This window comes from Linepithema humile, chromosome 4, assembly GCF_040581485.1.
Source record: "Linepithema humile isolate Giens D197 chromosome 4, Lhum_UNIL_v1.0, whole genome shotgun sequence".
Classification (NCBI taxonomy): Eukaryota; Metazoa; Arthropoda; class Insecta; order Hymenoptera; family Formicidae; genus Linepithema; species Linepithema humile.
This window is the reverse complement of record NC_090131.1, coordinates 15024141-15040754: the sequence shown is the minus strand read 5'-3', so window position 1 is coordinate 15040754 and position 16614 is coordinate 15024141. Positions and strand designations below refer to the sequence as shown.

At 35.0% G+C, this 16614-nt stretch overlaps 1 protein-coding gene across 1 annotated transcript; it reads left to right on the top strand.

Moving 5' to 3' along the window:
• Nucleotides 1-11889: 11889 nt before the first annotated feature.
• LOC136999209 (uncharacterized) lies at nucleotides 11890-16519 on the top strand. Its single transcript, XM_067352692.1, has 2 exons — nucleotides 11890-12434; nucleotides 12543-16519. The coding sequence occupies exons 1-2, from the start codon at nucleotides 12053-12055 to the stop codon at nucleotides 12551-12553; spliced, it is 393 nt and encodes a 130-aa protein (XP_067208793.1). The 5' UTR covers nucleotides 11890-12052; the 3' UTR covers nucleotides 12554-16519.
• Nucleotides 16520-16614: the final 95 nt, after the last annotated feature.

Sequence of the window (16614 nt, the reverse complement as noted above, 5' to 3'; positions counted from 1 at the left end):
GAACTACTCGGAAAACTGTCTTAAGGACTTGGCAAAACTTGCTTGATAACTGAGTGACTAATTGGGTATAATTGCGCTTGGAGCCACCAAAACACGGGTTTTTATACCCTTTCCTTGGGGTGGATCCATTTGGAAAATCTTAGGTTTTTGAAGCGGGGATCGAATAGGAATTAGTCTTGTGAGAAGATTTTTAATGTGGGGGAGGATGGCGTCATTTTTAACTAATAGGATTAGGTTTAGGTAATTAAGTTACTTGGAATGGGGGTAGGAAGAAAGGGGCCCTAACGAATAAGGAATAGCGTCGTTTCGGGTCCATATGCGATGGGGGTAGGTTTTTGAGGTGGCGTAACCCGGTTGGTGTTAATTAGTATAGGTGGGGTGCATCTCAGTGTCTTAAGATCTAGGTGGGCGTAGTCTTTAGACCGTACGACGGAATGAAGGGTGGTCTATAGAGGTGCTTGCCCCGATTCCCGGCTTTCGGATTGGAGGGTTGAGAATCGGTATATGAGTTCGCGAGGCCTTGGGTCACTGATCTAATAAATTTGACAGTTTACGACTGTCGCGTGGCCCTGGGGTCGCGTGGAGAGTGCGATTAATGCATCTCGGTTTCCCAGACCTACTGAACACGTGCACCGTATCAGGTGTCATGCCTTCTAGGCGTGCGACTGTGGTCATTACCCGATCGTCACTCGGTAAAATCCTATCTATTAGGGTTCCCGTAGGCAGAATCCAAGTATATGGCTAGCTAGTGCCAGTTTTTATTTCCTACTTTAAACATCTGGAGTCGACTAAAGACTCCGGTTACCGCAAGTTTTGACTTTTATGATTTTTCTGACGACGATAGGCACGCTGACCGACCAAGGTATTTTCAAATATCTATCCCCCTTGCTATTTTTCTCTGTGAGAAAGTTCGAGCTCATGGTGTCTCGTGAGAAAAACAGCTCTGGCGTTATAATATTCTTTAAAAGTTTTTTGTTGGTCCCGTGTTTACTAGGTCTGGTATTTAATAAAAAGAAAAGAATCGTGAAGTCTGATCAGGACGTAACAAATTCATATATATAGATATAACATTACATTGGCTATTGCCCTCCTTTGATACTAAAAATTGTTACTTATTGCCGTTTTTTCCATGTGGAAGCTCAAAAGAGTACCTACTGAGAACCTCTAAAAAGGCTCCAGGTTCTATAAATATGTATTTCTAGAAAATAAATATTGAAAACCACTTAATAATCTATTATCTCATATACTCTACTTGCATTTAATGTATGGATCTTGATTTCAATAAACAATATATTAATTATTATAATTTGCTTAACTGTAAATAGGCTACTATAAGCAAATATTATATAAATAATATTCACTTATCTCTTACATATCTATCTGCAGTTAAGTAAATTACATAATTAATGTATTGCGCTTATTGAAATTAAGATATGCATTAAATACAAATAAAGTAAATGTGGTAATAGAATATTAAATAATTTCAAATTATAGGTCAAATATGTAATAAAATATTAAATAAAATTTTGAATTTTAATTGTTTTTTGTTTATTCGAATAAATTTTTAGTTATTTATAATACTAAATATAATACTGAGTTGCACTTAATTTTTTAAAATATTTTTTGCTATTTATTTGTTATTATTTATTTTATATTATAACATTTATTATATTAATCTGAAATAATAAAAATTGAACTCAATTATAGATTAAATATTAATATTTTTATTGCTAGAAATTTTGATAAGATTTGGAGATTCAAAAGAGATAGGAGTTGTAAGAACGAAAGTAGGAATTGTATATTTAACATCAATAAAAATAAGGGTTTTCTAGGACAACAAGATTAAAGAAAGGCCAAAAGAAGACATAACACTTTCAAGATAGAACTTGTAGGTCAAGGAACATTATTAGAGGCACAAATAACCATGTATGAGGTTTATAGTAGGTTTTAAATTTCGACTCGGGGTGTCTAACATGTATGAAAGTAATGAGTGGAGTTATTTCACCTATACTTATCTGGACAGTAGGCACGCGACTTTGTTTACTAAGGTTTACCGTTACGAGTCGAATTTCTGTGGAATCGTTTTCTAAGTACGTTTCTGAAAGGTCGAAGGAGGTGGAGTCTGGTCGGACCCCTGCGGTACGCCCGGTTTCGCGGTGCCGTTTGCGTTTCCCGAATTTTCTTTTCTGCGATTATTACTCGCAATGCGTAATTGGCAATTTTCGAGAAGGTGCCCTTTGTCTTTACAATAACGGCAATATGGCGCGTTTTCTGGATTAGGATTTGCGTGCTGGTTAGAGTTTAAGCGACAGTTTTTAGCGGTGTGACCGAAGTTATTGCAAATTTGACACGTTATTTTAGATTGATTATTTGGATATATTTGTTCGTTTTGTTTTTTCCAACAGTTGTTAGCTGAATGCCCCGGTTTATCACACCACTGGCAAATTATGGAGACTTTATTATTATTATTATTAATTTGGTTATTTGAATTGTTTACACGAAAGGTTTTTGCGTTATGGCCGAGTTTTGAACATAATTGGCATTTTACTGCGTTTTCTTGTAACACGTTTACTGGTTGTCGAGCTTGCCCGAGTCGAAATTTTTAGCCTAGATTAAACCTACAAGTTTTGTCGAATTTGGAGAACCAATGTAAGCTTTAATTCATATATATAGATATAACATTACATTGGCTATTGCCCTCCTTTGATACTAAAAATTGTTACTTATTGCCGTTTTTTCCATGTGGAAGCTCAAAAGAGTATCTACTGAGAACCTCTAAAAAGGCTTCAGGTTCTATAAATATGTATTTCTAGAAAATAAATATTCAAAATTACTTAATAATCTATTATCTCATATACTCTACTTGCATTTAATGTATCTTGATTTCAATAAACAATATATTAATTATTATAATTTGTTTAACTGTAAATAGGCTACTATAAGCAAATATTATATAAATAATATTCACTTATCTCTTACATATCTATCTGCAGTTAAGTAAATTACATAATTAATGTATTGCGCTTATTGAAATTAAGATATGCATTAAATATAAATAAAGTAAATGTGGTAATAGAATATTAAATAATTTTGAATTATAGGTCAGATATGTAATAAAATATTAAATAAAATTTTGAATTTTAATTGTTTTTTGTTTATTCGAATAAATTTTTAGTTATTTATAATACTAAATATAATACTGAGTTGCACTTAATTTTTAAAAATATTTTTTACTATTTATTTGTTATTATTTATTTTATATTATAACCAGGGTTGGACTGGAACACCAGGGCCCATCGAGAAAATTTGTAAAAAGGGCCCCCACTCTAAAGCGCCGCGGCAAAAAATTTTTTTAGTTCAAGGTCAAACGTGTTTTAATGAAATTTGGAGATATTTTGTCCTTTAATTTGTTTGTTGTTGTTTTTATTGTAAATTTTTTTGTATTGTAGTAAAGGTAGCATACGTAAAATAAATAACCATGTATAGTGCATGTATTTTATTTAATAATAAAATAATATTTCTTTGGCTTTTAGTAAATATTCTTTTATAAATTGTCAGTTGCCATAACCTTTCAGACGAATTATAAAAAAAAATGAAAGGAGAACACGAAAGACAGTGACGCACTACAGATAGTTGACTAACGCTAACTCGTGCTCAGCGCTATCTTGGTTAGAGAAGGAAAGCACGTCGTTATTCAACTGTCGCAATCTGATAATTTAGAATTTAGATTATTAATTTCTTGCATAAAAAATTTAAAAAAAAAATTTGGATTTGGGGGCCACTGGGGTCCTCAAAAACATAGGGCCCCCCGAGAAATTTCTCGGTATCTCTCCTGTCCAGTCCGCCTCTGATTATAACATTTATTATATTAATCTGATATAATAGAAATTGAACTCAATTATAGATTGAATATTAATATTTTTATTGCTAGAAATTTCGATAAGATTTGGAGATTCAAAAGAGGTAGGAGTTGTAAGAACGAAAGTAGGAATTGTATGTTTAACATCAATAAAAATAAGGGTTTTCTAGGACAACAAGATTAAAGAAAGGCCAAAAGAAGACATAACACTTTCAAGATAGAACTTGTAGGTCAAGGAACATTATTAGAGGCACAAATAACCATGTATGAGGTTTATAGTAGGTTTTAAATTTCGACTCGGGTGAGGATCAGACAGCATTTATCGGCGCTATGTCCGCGTTTTTTTACAAATTAAGATTTCCGTACCCAAATCGTTCGATAGAAAAGTATCTATTTGTGAGCTAAATTTTCGGCATTTGACAGCCGTGTGGTCAGCCTTTAAACAAATTTGGCAGTTGGGCGATTACCCAGTGTTTTACATAAGCTTAAATTAGCAATTCCGCGTCGTAATTTTGTCATATCGCGGAGCTCTCTCTCTATACGCAACGCATCAGTTACTGTCTCTTGTACACCAGGTCACACAAATGCCTTAACATATGAAGTTGCACGGGTGTCAAGGCATATCGAGTCGGCGTGTTCCGACTCTACATATTTTTACATCATGACTGGTTATGAACATAACGGCAATGCTGTTTTGGCTATTTCAAAGCAACTGGAGCAATTGATTGATATTATAAATATTAACCTTTATTTGTCAATTGCTCCAGTTGCTTTGAAACAGTCAAAACAGCTTTGCTGCTGTGTTCATAACCATAGTCATGATGTAAAAATATGTAGAGTCGGAACACGCCGACTCGATATGCCTTGACACCCGTGCAACTTCATATGTCAAGGCATTTGTGTGACCTGGTGTACACCGAGGTCTCGAGCGATCCTCTGCTCGATTTCGGGTTTTAGCTCGATTTCGGCCTCTAATAAAGCATTCCCGAGTCAAAATTTAAAACCTGCTATAAACCTCATACATGGTTATTTGTGCCTCTAATAATGTTCCTTGACCTACAAGTTCTATCTTGAAAGTGTTATGTCTTTTTTTGGCCTTTCTTTAATCTTGTTGTCCTAGAAAACCCTTATTTTTATTGATGTTAAATATACAATTCCTACTTTCGTTCTTACAACTCCTACCTCTTTTGAATCTCCAAATCTTATCGAAATTTCTAGCAATAAAAATATTAATATTTAATCTATAATTGAGTTCAATTTCTATTATTTCAGATTAATATAATAAATGTTATAATATAAAATAAATAATAACAAATAAATAGTAAAAAAATATTTTTAAAAATTAAGTGCAACTCAGTATTATATTTAGTATTATAAATAACTAAAAATTTATTCAAATAAACAAAAAACAATTAAAGTTCAAAATTTTATTTAATATTTTATTACATATTTGACCTATAATTCGAAATTATTTAATATTCTATTACCACATTTACTTGTATTTAATGCATATCTTAATTTCAATAAGCGCAATACATTAATTATGTAATTTACTTAACTGCAGATAGATATGTAAGAGATAAGTGAATATTATTTATATAATATTTGCTTATAGTAGTCTATTTACAGTTAAGCAAATTATAATAATTAATATATTGTTTATTGAAATCAAAATCCATACATTAAATGCAAGTAGAGTATATGAGATAATAGATTATTAAGTAATTTTGAATATTTATTTTCTAGAAATACATATTTATAGAACCTGGAGCCTTTTTAGAGGTTCTCAGTAGGTACTCTTTTGAGCTTCCACATGGAAAAAACGGCAATAAGTAACAATTTTTAGTATCAAAGGAGGGCAATAGCCAATGTAATGTTATATCTATATATATGAATTAAAGCTTACATTGGTTCTCCAAATTCGACAAAACTTGTAGGTTTAATCTAGGCTAAAAATTTCGACTCGGGTTTACGCATGTCTTTTTCTAGATTTGTACGGATCTCTTTGTCTGGTGTTATGTGACTTGAGCTACGATAGCTTTCCAATATTTGTTTTCCTAATAATTTTACGCGGTTTGCATAAGTAACTACGTCTTCTTCGTTCTTTTGATACACGTTTCCTAACCCTCCTTGGAATTGATATACGTTTTTGGTACCTCCGTAAACTTGTTTTAAAAGTTTAGTTAACTGGGCAACGCTGTTGAAATTTTCGTCTCGTATGGTTTGACGCGCTTCGCCTACTATACAAGTTCGTAATATTTTAGTGAACTGAGGTTCTGCCTCAATAGGCAGCATAGACTTAGCCTTTTCACATTCTACAATAAAATAACTCAGTGAGATGTTTTTGCCATCGAAGAAAAGAACAGCATCGACAGCGTATTTTAACGTAGCAAACGGGTTATTTTGCATCATGTATTTTTCTTCTTTTTCTTTGATAGGATTTAATGCTGGACTAAAAGGTTCGCTCTTATTCGGTTTAACGGTATGGTCGCCGCAAGCGCCGAACTCGATTTCAGAATCAGTAGCTTCCGTGAGAGCACTTTTTCAAATGGCGAATCGTCCGCCGAAAAATTTATTTGTTTACGATTGTGTGTTGAGGGTGCTATGGGCGTGGAAGTGTAAAGTGTGTCTGTTATAAGAGGTCTAGTGTTTCTTTCGTCTTCTAAAGCGGCTTTATATTGTTTCTCTATTTTATTCTTATCATTAGACCTCGTATTAGGCATTCAAGGCTTGCACTTAAAGCAATCCTAGAGGAGCCCCCAAATTTTAAATGGTCTGTTACGTCCTGACTCGACGAAGTCAAGGGAGGGTGGTAACAGCCGCGTATCACTGGTCAGATTTGAAGGGCTTGACCCAGTGACCCGAACGGTTCATTTACGGGAGTCGGAAAAACGGGTCAACGACTGAAGGTCGCTCTTACTCCGTGTTCCAACTTTGCCGTTTGGATGGTTCCCTTTTTGGTCTGAGATAGTAATCTCAATTACGAGGGACGGAATCAGTGCAAATTAGGAAGGAAACGGTGAAAGAGGAGGTCTATTAAAACAAATTTAAAGCGAGGTGATTTTTAATTTAACGATAATCATTTTTAATAGAACTCAAAAATTGATACATAAAAAGAAATTATTACGAACAAAAACATAAATTTTAGGTCAGTAGTATAGCTATGTTGGTTCTAACCCAGGGGCAATGAGGGGGGTGCGGGTGAAGAGGGGAAAGGGGGTATATGGTTACAATGGAGGGGGTAATGACGTCATCGTTTTGGAGGAGAGGGGGTAAATTTGGAGTGGAGGGGGTGACGAGGGAGAGGGAAAGGTATCAGATTACATCAATTCCTGGAAAAGATAAGATAAGGATTGTTTATACAAACATGAGTTATTGCGAGTGTCGTATCCCCGCAGAGGAAAAAGGTTCGATGAGTAATTTATCTGCCACGCACTGATTAAGTCTTCGCAATCGTTTTATTCACTACCTTTCGTATACATGTGTTCCTTACGCTGTCCGGAGAGGAAGAGAGCCCGGATCTGCCGATACGCGTGTATGTCTCGCACGTTATCACCCCAGCGCCATCCTACCTGCTCTCCTGTCCTAATCGCGCTATCATGCTTACGCGCCTAATTCAAAAGGACGTGTAACTATGTAACACTCTTCCCTCTCTTGAGAGAAAAAAAAATCTATATATATATGTGTATTAATGACTCTGTTTTTCAAATGAAATCGGTTCCCCATAACGTGTTGGAACTTTCTTTTCTCGCACTGATCTCCGTGGTGTATTATCCACCTTTGTTTTCACTGGGGTTTCTTTTACAATTCTCGCATTCTTGTCTACATTTACATTCCTCGAAATGATACCAGGTGTTTGACTTACATTTGGGGGTTCGTAGTCAAACATCTCATCGTTCGCGTTATACGTGTCTCTAATTGGGCACTCGCCTATTCTTTGGATTTGATCAATGTGTCTCTTCCAACATTTACCATTATCTAAGCGAATAATATAATGTACACGACCAAGTCTTTGCTGTACACAACCAAAAACCCATTTTTGTTTCCCGTAATAATTCCGACATTCTACTCGTTCGCCGATATGCACTTCGCGAATCTTATCGTACGGCTTAGTCTCGCTATCCTTGCTTATATCAATTTGCGTTGGCAACAATAAATCTAATCGTGTACGCAATTTACGCTTTAACATTTTCTCTGCTGGTGATTCACCCAACGACACATGAGGCAGATTTCTGTACTGTAATAGAATTTGGTACAAAGCTATCTGTAAATCTTCCGTACTTACTAAAACACTATTGAATTTTTTTCTTAACATCTGTTTGAAGGTTTGGACAAATCTCTCCGCTTGCCCATTTGTCGCTGGGTGAAATGGCGCCGTAGTTTTATGTATCACACCATTACATTTGAGAAAGTTTTTGAATTCACTCGATACAAAATGTCGACCGTTGTCTGACACTACCACCTCAGGTATGCCAAACGTTGAAAAAATTTGTCTACAGCATTTAATCGTTGTACTACTTGTAATATTCTTCGTAATGAGTACCTCTGGCCACTTTGAAAAAGCGTCCACCAACACAAAAAAGTAATGTCCCATAAAGGGGCCTGCGTAATCAATATGTACTCTTTGGAACGCTCTGTCTGCTGGCTTCCACGTAAGTGTTTGTGTTTTTGGCGGATTGTTTCGAATTAAATTACAATTTTCGCAGTTCCTAGCTAAATTTTCTAAATCGTTGTCGATACCCGGCCACCAACAATATCTCCTAGCCATTTCCTTCATTTTAATAATGCCGAAATGCTCCTCATGCAACTCTTGCAAAACTTTCTTTCGTAATTTCCGCGGCACTAGGACTCTACCGTCCCGTAAAATCGCGCCACGTTGACAACTAAATTCAGCAAGCGGAACATTGAATCTTTCCCTCGGCTTTATCTCTTTGCCTGATTGTAACGCACGCGCTAAATTTTGTAATTCTGTATCTTTTTCGGTTTCCGCGGCTAACTCTGTAAAAGTGACTGGAAGGGATTCTATTAATTTAATTTCGTATTCATCTACTACATCGTATTCGAAATCGTCCTCTGACTGAATTGGTAATCGCGACAATCCATCTGCATTGCTATGTAATTTCGTATTTTTATACTTGATATCGTAATTGAAAGCTTGTAAGAAAATTTTGTAATGTTGCATGCGCATCGCGCTATGTACCGGCAACGTCTTGTTTGCTGCTAATATTTGTGTAAGTGGACGGTGGTCTGTATAGAGTGTAAAACAATTTCCGTATAGAAACTGATAAAACTTTTTTATCGCAAAAATAATCGCATACGCCTCCTTATCAATCTGTGCATACTTCTGCTGTGTTCGGGACAAGGATTGCGAAGCATACTGGATTACTCGCTCTGATCCATCTGGATACTTTTGCGAAAGGACCGCTCCTACGCCGTACATGCTTGCATCACAAGCCACGATCGTTGGATGTTTTGGATTGTAATGAGCCAAAACTTTATTACTCGTAAACTCTCTTTTCGCCGCTAAGAAAGCCGCTTCGCACTCCCGTGTCCATTTGAAACTCACAGCTTTTCCGCTTTCTTTTTGTAACAACGTATGTAATGGCGTAAGTATTTTACTTAAATTTTGAATGAACCGTCCGTAATAATTAATTAATCCTAAAAACGCACGTAATTCAGAAATGTTTTTCGGGCGTGGCATTTTTTCAATGGCCTCCATTTTTCTTTTCTCTTTATGAATACCGTTTTTATCAATGTAATAGCCGCAATAATGTATACCTTCTTTCAAAAATTCGCTTTTCTCCTTATTAATTTGTATATTAGATTTCGCTAAACGTGTTAGTACTTCCCTAAGTCGTTCCAGATGCACTTGGTCGTTCGGACCTGTAATTTTGATATCGTCTAAGAAAACAGAAACGCCTGGGATACCTTTCAGTACAGTTTCTATTTCTCTCTGCCAGATTGCTGGCGCCGACGCGATCCCGTATAATAGACGTGTACATTTGTATAATCCCCGGTGTGTATTGAGGGTTAATAACTCTCTATCCGCGGGATGAATTTCCATTTGTAAATAGGCCTGCTTAAGATCTATTTTTGAAAACTTTTGACCTCCTGATAAGGTACTAAAAAGTTCGTCCACTGTAGGTAACGGATATTCGTCTACTAGTAATTGTTTGTTTACTGTTACGCTAAAATCTCCGCAGAGCCTTACCGAATTATCTTTCTTTAAAACGGGCACGACCGGCGTCGCCCATTCTGCCGCGCTCGTTTCTTGTAAGATTCCTTCTTTGACGAGTCTGTCTATCTCCCGATCTACTAACGGTATTATTTTGAATGGTACTTTCCTTGCTTTTAGAAAAACTGGTTTCGCGTTCTCTTTTAGAATAAGCCGCGCTTGTATTTGCTTGATTTTTGTACTTGAAGGATCCAAATCATTTTCGTAATCGCGTAAAATTTTATGTAATTCAATTTCTGTATTTGAGTTTAACGTAAAAACTGTACTGGTCAATTGTACGCCTAACTGACGAATCCACTCCCGCCCCATGAGTGGTTCTCTATCAATGACTGTAATGTACATATTTAATGACTTAGTAATCCCTTTGTAACGTACTTGTACTTTTACGTAACCGATAACCGTAATTGTTGTTTTGCAAAATGTAAATAATTTTAAATCTGTATTCTCTATTTGTGCATCTGGAAACCAACGCTTAAGAAAATATTTACTAACAATTGTAACAGCCGCTCCGCTGTCTATTTCGAAACGCACATCTTTCCCGTTAATCTCGACGGAAACAAAATACCTATCTCTATGCTTGATATGTTCCGTATTCATCCATAAAATGTCGCTTAACTGATGCGCCGATGCTTTATTCCTTCTCATGCATACCTTTGCTAAATGACCTTTAATGCCGCAGTTTGAACATACGATTTCTCTATTCAATGTACATTTTGAAGCTAAATGCTTACCTCCGCATCTATAACATGTAACGTTATTTGTACCGTCTGTATTGTTATGGTTTGGAACGTCCTGTATGGCACGCTTTGTTTTCTGGTATGCCGCTGGTCTATTTACTGCCGGCTTCTTATGCTGTGACCGTTTGTCCTTCTTCCCTCTTGCCGCTTCTTTCTGGCCCACGTAGTCCACGGATGATACCCCCGCTGCCTGAATTTGGTTTACGTCTTTCTCTGTCAATTCCATTGAAAGAGCAATTTCGACCGCCTTATCGAAGGTCAAATCCTTTGTTTCCAATAGCCTCGCTTGGGTACGTCGGCTTGTAAGCCCGAAAACGAATTGATTCCGTAACGCCGTTTTTAAATAGTTTCCAAAATTACAGTTTATGCTCATCTTATGTAAAGCCGCCACGTACTGGTGTATGCTCTCCCCGTCGGACTGCTTCCTCTGGTGGAAACGATAATTTTCCGCTATTTCAAGCGGTGCAGGGGCGTAGAAATCCTCCAAATGTAATGCAACTGTATTGTACGTCTGCGTGTACGGGTCGAGAGGTGCTAACTTGTCGCACAGTATATCGAAAGATTTACTTCCGATGAAATGTAGTAGGTACGCCACTTTCTGCGGTTCAGGAATTTTGAACACTGTAACGGCACCCTCGAAACGTTTTAGCCAACGCTTCCAATTTGTAACGGCAGGATCGAAAGCTTCTATTGCGAAACTTCCATGTACGATTGCCTCAGCCATGGCAGAATCCGGAGTTCTTCTTTGCAAAAATTTGTACTTTTCTCTTAAACTTTTGTGCGGTATCCCATCCTCGTCGCCAAACTGTCGTATCCCCGCAGAGGAAAAAGGTTCGATGAGTAATTTATCTGCCACGCACTGATTAAGTCTTCGCAATCGTTTTATTCACTACCTTTCGTATACATGTGTTCCTTACGCTGTCCGGAGAGGAAGAGAGCCCGGATCTGCCGATACGCGTGTATGTCTCGCACGTTATCACCCCAGCGCCATCCTACCTGCTCTCCTGTCCTAATCGCGCTATCATGCTTACGCGCCTAATTCAAAAGGACGTGTAACTATGTAACAGCGAGATAAGGATTGTTTATACAAAAATGATTCATAGTTTCGAGAATTGTTTATATCCTTTGCATGCACGTGCAGGTTTTTTCTCCACATCAAAGGGCAGCGCTATTTTAGGCAGCGCTATTTTTAGAACAGACAAGTGGAGGGGGTGATAAGGAATGTTTATACAAATATTAGGCAGCGCTATTTTAGGCAGCGCTATTTTTAGAATAGACAATGGAGGGGGTGATAAGCGGGTATATATGGTCCATCAAGAACAAGTCACGGTATCAGTCGAAATGTTCATCGTGATTTCGGACGAACGCGACTTCCTGAGCCTGTCGGCGGAGGCATTAGAATTCGTGCCAAAGGTGCTTCTTGTGAGCAAGTTTGCGCGCTTTGTGGACCAAGTGTGGGAAAAACTTCCGGAACATATAAGAGCGGATCCAGAAGTGCGGGGATACCGTCGGTGCAAAGAACATCACAATCAACCGTGGCAGCGCGACTACATCGACGGGCCCGCGCCATATGTTAAAGATTGCACTCTGTGCAAATTGAAAGGTAAATAAAAAAAATATTTTCTCTAAATTTTTATTTTAATAATTTTTATAATAATCTAAAGAAACTATCATAATATATACATCATTACAACTTTATAAATTGTTTTAGGTTTACAATGAACAAGCATCAACCGAAAAGTCTCGTTGAACTCACCAGGAAGGTCATAAACCAGAACGTCGCAAGCAGATACCTATTGAGCGATCTACCGCTTCCGGAGAAGTATATTCGACAATTGTATCAGACGTATGGTCGGGATCACTTCGAAAAATTGTTACCAGAGTGTAAGACGCAAGCCGAGTACTTAGGTATCATACAGTTGATGTGTTGTGTCGATGCCGACGAAATGCCGGAAATGCTTGTATGCGAATATTGAAATAAAAAAATTTTATATTTAAAATGTAAGTTTTTTTATCATCATCATCCCGCTGTAGTAATATAAGAGAACGCGTCGATTGTACCGACTTATCGCGCGTCAAGTTACAGCGATCACATCTAACACTCTTTACAATTCATTTAAACAAATGTTTTCGGTATATAATTTCTTAACTATTCTTTTTTATTCTGTTTTTTAAATCTGAATCTGTATTCTGTCTATAGTATAAACTTATTTCTAACTTAAATATGGGAGAAAGGTAAAATAAGGAGGAAAAAAATTATAATACAAATATTTTTAACACATTTTATTAAAATTTTTTTTCTCTCTCCTTTTATCCTGCCGTAGTATATGTCACATCTATCGCGCGCTTGTGTAAGATATAAATTTAATAGTTTTTATATGCAATAAATATTTCTATATCTAATATTTTACATTTATTATTTTCTAAAGTTAATCTAAAGATGTGGGGAAGAAAGGTGAATATATATACAATTATAATAAAATGTAAAAAATATAAAATTTATTTTAAAAAATGTGTACTATACGTGTGTGTGTGTGTGTGTGTGTGTGTGTGTGTGTGTGTGTGTGTGTGTGTGTGTGTGTGTAATTAATATAAAAACATAAAATAATAAATATAATATAATAATAAAAATAAATATAATATAATAAAAAAATTAAAATCCGCGGGTTCATCATCTGTAACAAATAAAAAACTTATCAATTAATAAAATAAATAAATTGAATAAATTTTAAATGTGATACTTACGGTTGCACATCATCATCCGCAGAAAGCGCTTCCGCCGCCGCCTGCAACACTACCGCGGTGCGCGCCGCATCATATTCCATCTGCTGGAACTGTGTTGTCAAAATTTCAAGCAGCCTTACTGCCGTCATATGTTTCCCCGTATATCCTGCCTGTAAGCAAAATAAAAAATAATATAAGATTAGAAAGTAATTATTATTTTATACATAAGCTAACAATACTTACATCGATGTCAGTATCACCCCGTTTCCATTTCCGTGTACATCATAATATACTTGGAAAGAGTGCAGCACGTGTTGCTGCTGCACTAGCCTCGATGCCTCTTCAAAATCAAGTACTGCACCGTGCAGGACGGTGATCCGGTCTGTCAGGGCCCTCAACAACTGTTCGATCTCGTGTATTTCGAAAGTGTACAGTGCAGCCATTTTTTCAAACTCTCTTGATTCACTCACAAACTGTACGTGGAGACTTGTGACGATCCCAGCCTCCGACGCATTTTTATAGTACATCCCTTAGATGTGGTGCAAATCTATGTGACCGCTCTACGGGGGTTATCTTTTCAAACATACTCCAAATTTAATTGTGAAACATAATTCTTCTCCCGAGTAACCGAATATCGGTCGATAGGTGTTTGATAAATCTAGTATAAACTACTGCAGGATAAACAAATCTCATAAGAGATATCATAGCGACTCCATATAATGAGTTTGACACCTATGAAATTCTTCTCTCACAAGGCTGTTTTACACTCATGAAAAGTAAAAGTTAAAAGATGTATAATAAAGACGTTAAAAGACGTTGCATAGATGTTAAATTAATGTATGATATATGTTTAAAAAAATTGTTTCAACTGAATTTAGAGACTTTAACGCCTTTCACGATTACGAGGGGAGACGGGAGGTGCTTGAGTCCCCCTCGGACGAGGCTCGACTACAGCTATCGGCTTGTGGTACACTCCGCAATCTTTACACTTCTCGTATTCGGAATTTTTTCTATTCTGATCACGCTTTATTTTCTATACTTTTTTTTTCTCCACCGCGTGCACACTTTGAACTGATAAATTACTCTCTTCCGCACACCTTATATACAGCTCGACGCAAAAACGTCAATTTCGCTGTAGTAATAAACGTTAAAATACGTTCGATAGATGTTAAAAGTGGTTTAAGTAATGTTGAAAAGATATACAAAAGATGTTAAAAGTTGTACGTAAGACGTTCAACAATACGTTAAAAGATGTTACATAGATGCTAAAAGTAGTACGATAGACGTTTGATAGATGTTAAAAGTAGTACGATAGACGTTCGATTGACGTTCAAAGACGTACAATAGACGTTCGATGGATGTTCCATAGATGTTCGATAGATGTTTCATAGATGTTCGACAGATGTTCCATAGATGTTTAATAGACGTTCAAAGACGTCCGATAGGTGTTTGATAGGTGTTCGATAGACGTTCTTACAAATAATAATTTATTATATCTCATGGGATAAGCGACAGATCATATTACATGGTGGATTATGTAACGGGTAAAAGGCGGAATAAAAGTCATACGGGTGCAATATACATCATTTTATTAACATAAATCATAGTTGTTTTACATGTTTGTTACGCTCAAACCACCACTTGTACAATTTGCAAACATTCTGCATAGCGCAATGTCCCAGATAGCACTAAATACTCCTATAAACATTTTATAAATATTCTTCAAGAATATTTCGAATATTCCATAAAACATTCTTATATATTCATCGTATGTTTATAGAACATTCGAATAGCACTATTATAAATATTTTTTAAATGTGAATAGAATAATCTACCAAATATTCTATAGAATATTTTGTGCATATTTATAGAATATTTTGCAAATATTCTTTAAAATACTTTATGAACGTGCGTAGTATATTGTACAGAATATTCTATATATCATTCATGTATTTTTTTACAACATTCAATAATCTATTAACATGTGAGTTTTATTATTTTTAAAAGCGATCTATTTCATCTTTTATTTAATCCAAAGAAAGAAACAGTATAATTTGAGAAATTGTTATAATGTTAATATTACCTGTTAACTGATATTATCAGTTTCTTAATTTTAACACTTAAATATTTTTCATGCATTGTAAATAATTTTAACTAATTTTTATCTTCTTTGTAAAAAAGTAAAATGGATTTATTTTCCTTTGAAAATAATTCATATTTATAAGATATTGAATGTTGCATAAAGATATATTTAACTGTCTGAAAATGAACAACTTAATGTTTCTTAAAACAACTGTGATTATTTGAATATATATACATATATTAGGCCGAAAGGTTCATATTTAAGTAATAAATACATAAATGTAATTAAACCTAATTTTTTATTATTTCAAAAAATTTTATACATAAAGTATAAATTTCAAAACGTTTTAAACATTAATATTTTATAAACATATTTTATAAACCAAATAAAATATAATTACAAAACTTTTCTATTTTTAATTTAAAATATTAATTATCATAAAAACAGTGTTATAAATAAAATAAAACTTTATGCATTTCTTAATCATCAATTAACATTCTATAAAATAAAAAAGACATTGCACAATATACTAACTTTAAGCAATGAATTAGACAACAACTGTATAAGTAAATTATACTTTTTAAATAAAACGAAGAACTTCCTAATATTAAGTAATTGTTGTTGCACAAAAGAAATAAAAATAATTTTTTTTTTTTTATCTTAACTCAAAATAATACTTAATTTAATACTTAAAATAATACTCAATAATACTTAATTATAATATTAAAATAAAATTTTTCCATTTACTTGGAATAGAATGTCTTATTTTTCTTTCCTTGATTTTTTCTGTCGTTCCGTTGATTTTACAAGCCAATATTTTATAACAGTCTCTATCATTGCTTCAGAACAATCGTGTGTTTTTTGTGTAGCATATATTAAAAAAAATTAATTAATATTATATATATATATAATATATATTATATATATAATATTGATTAATTTTTTTAATTTTACCTTTAGATGAAGAAAGCAATGT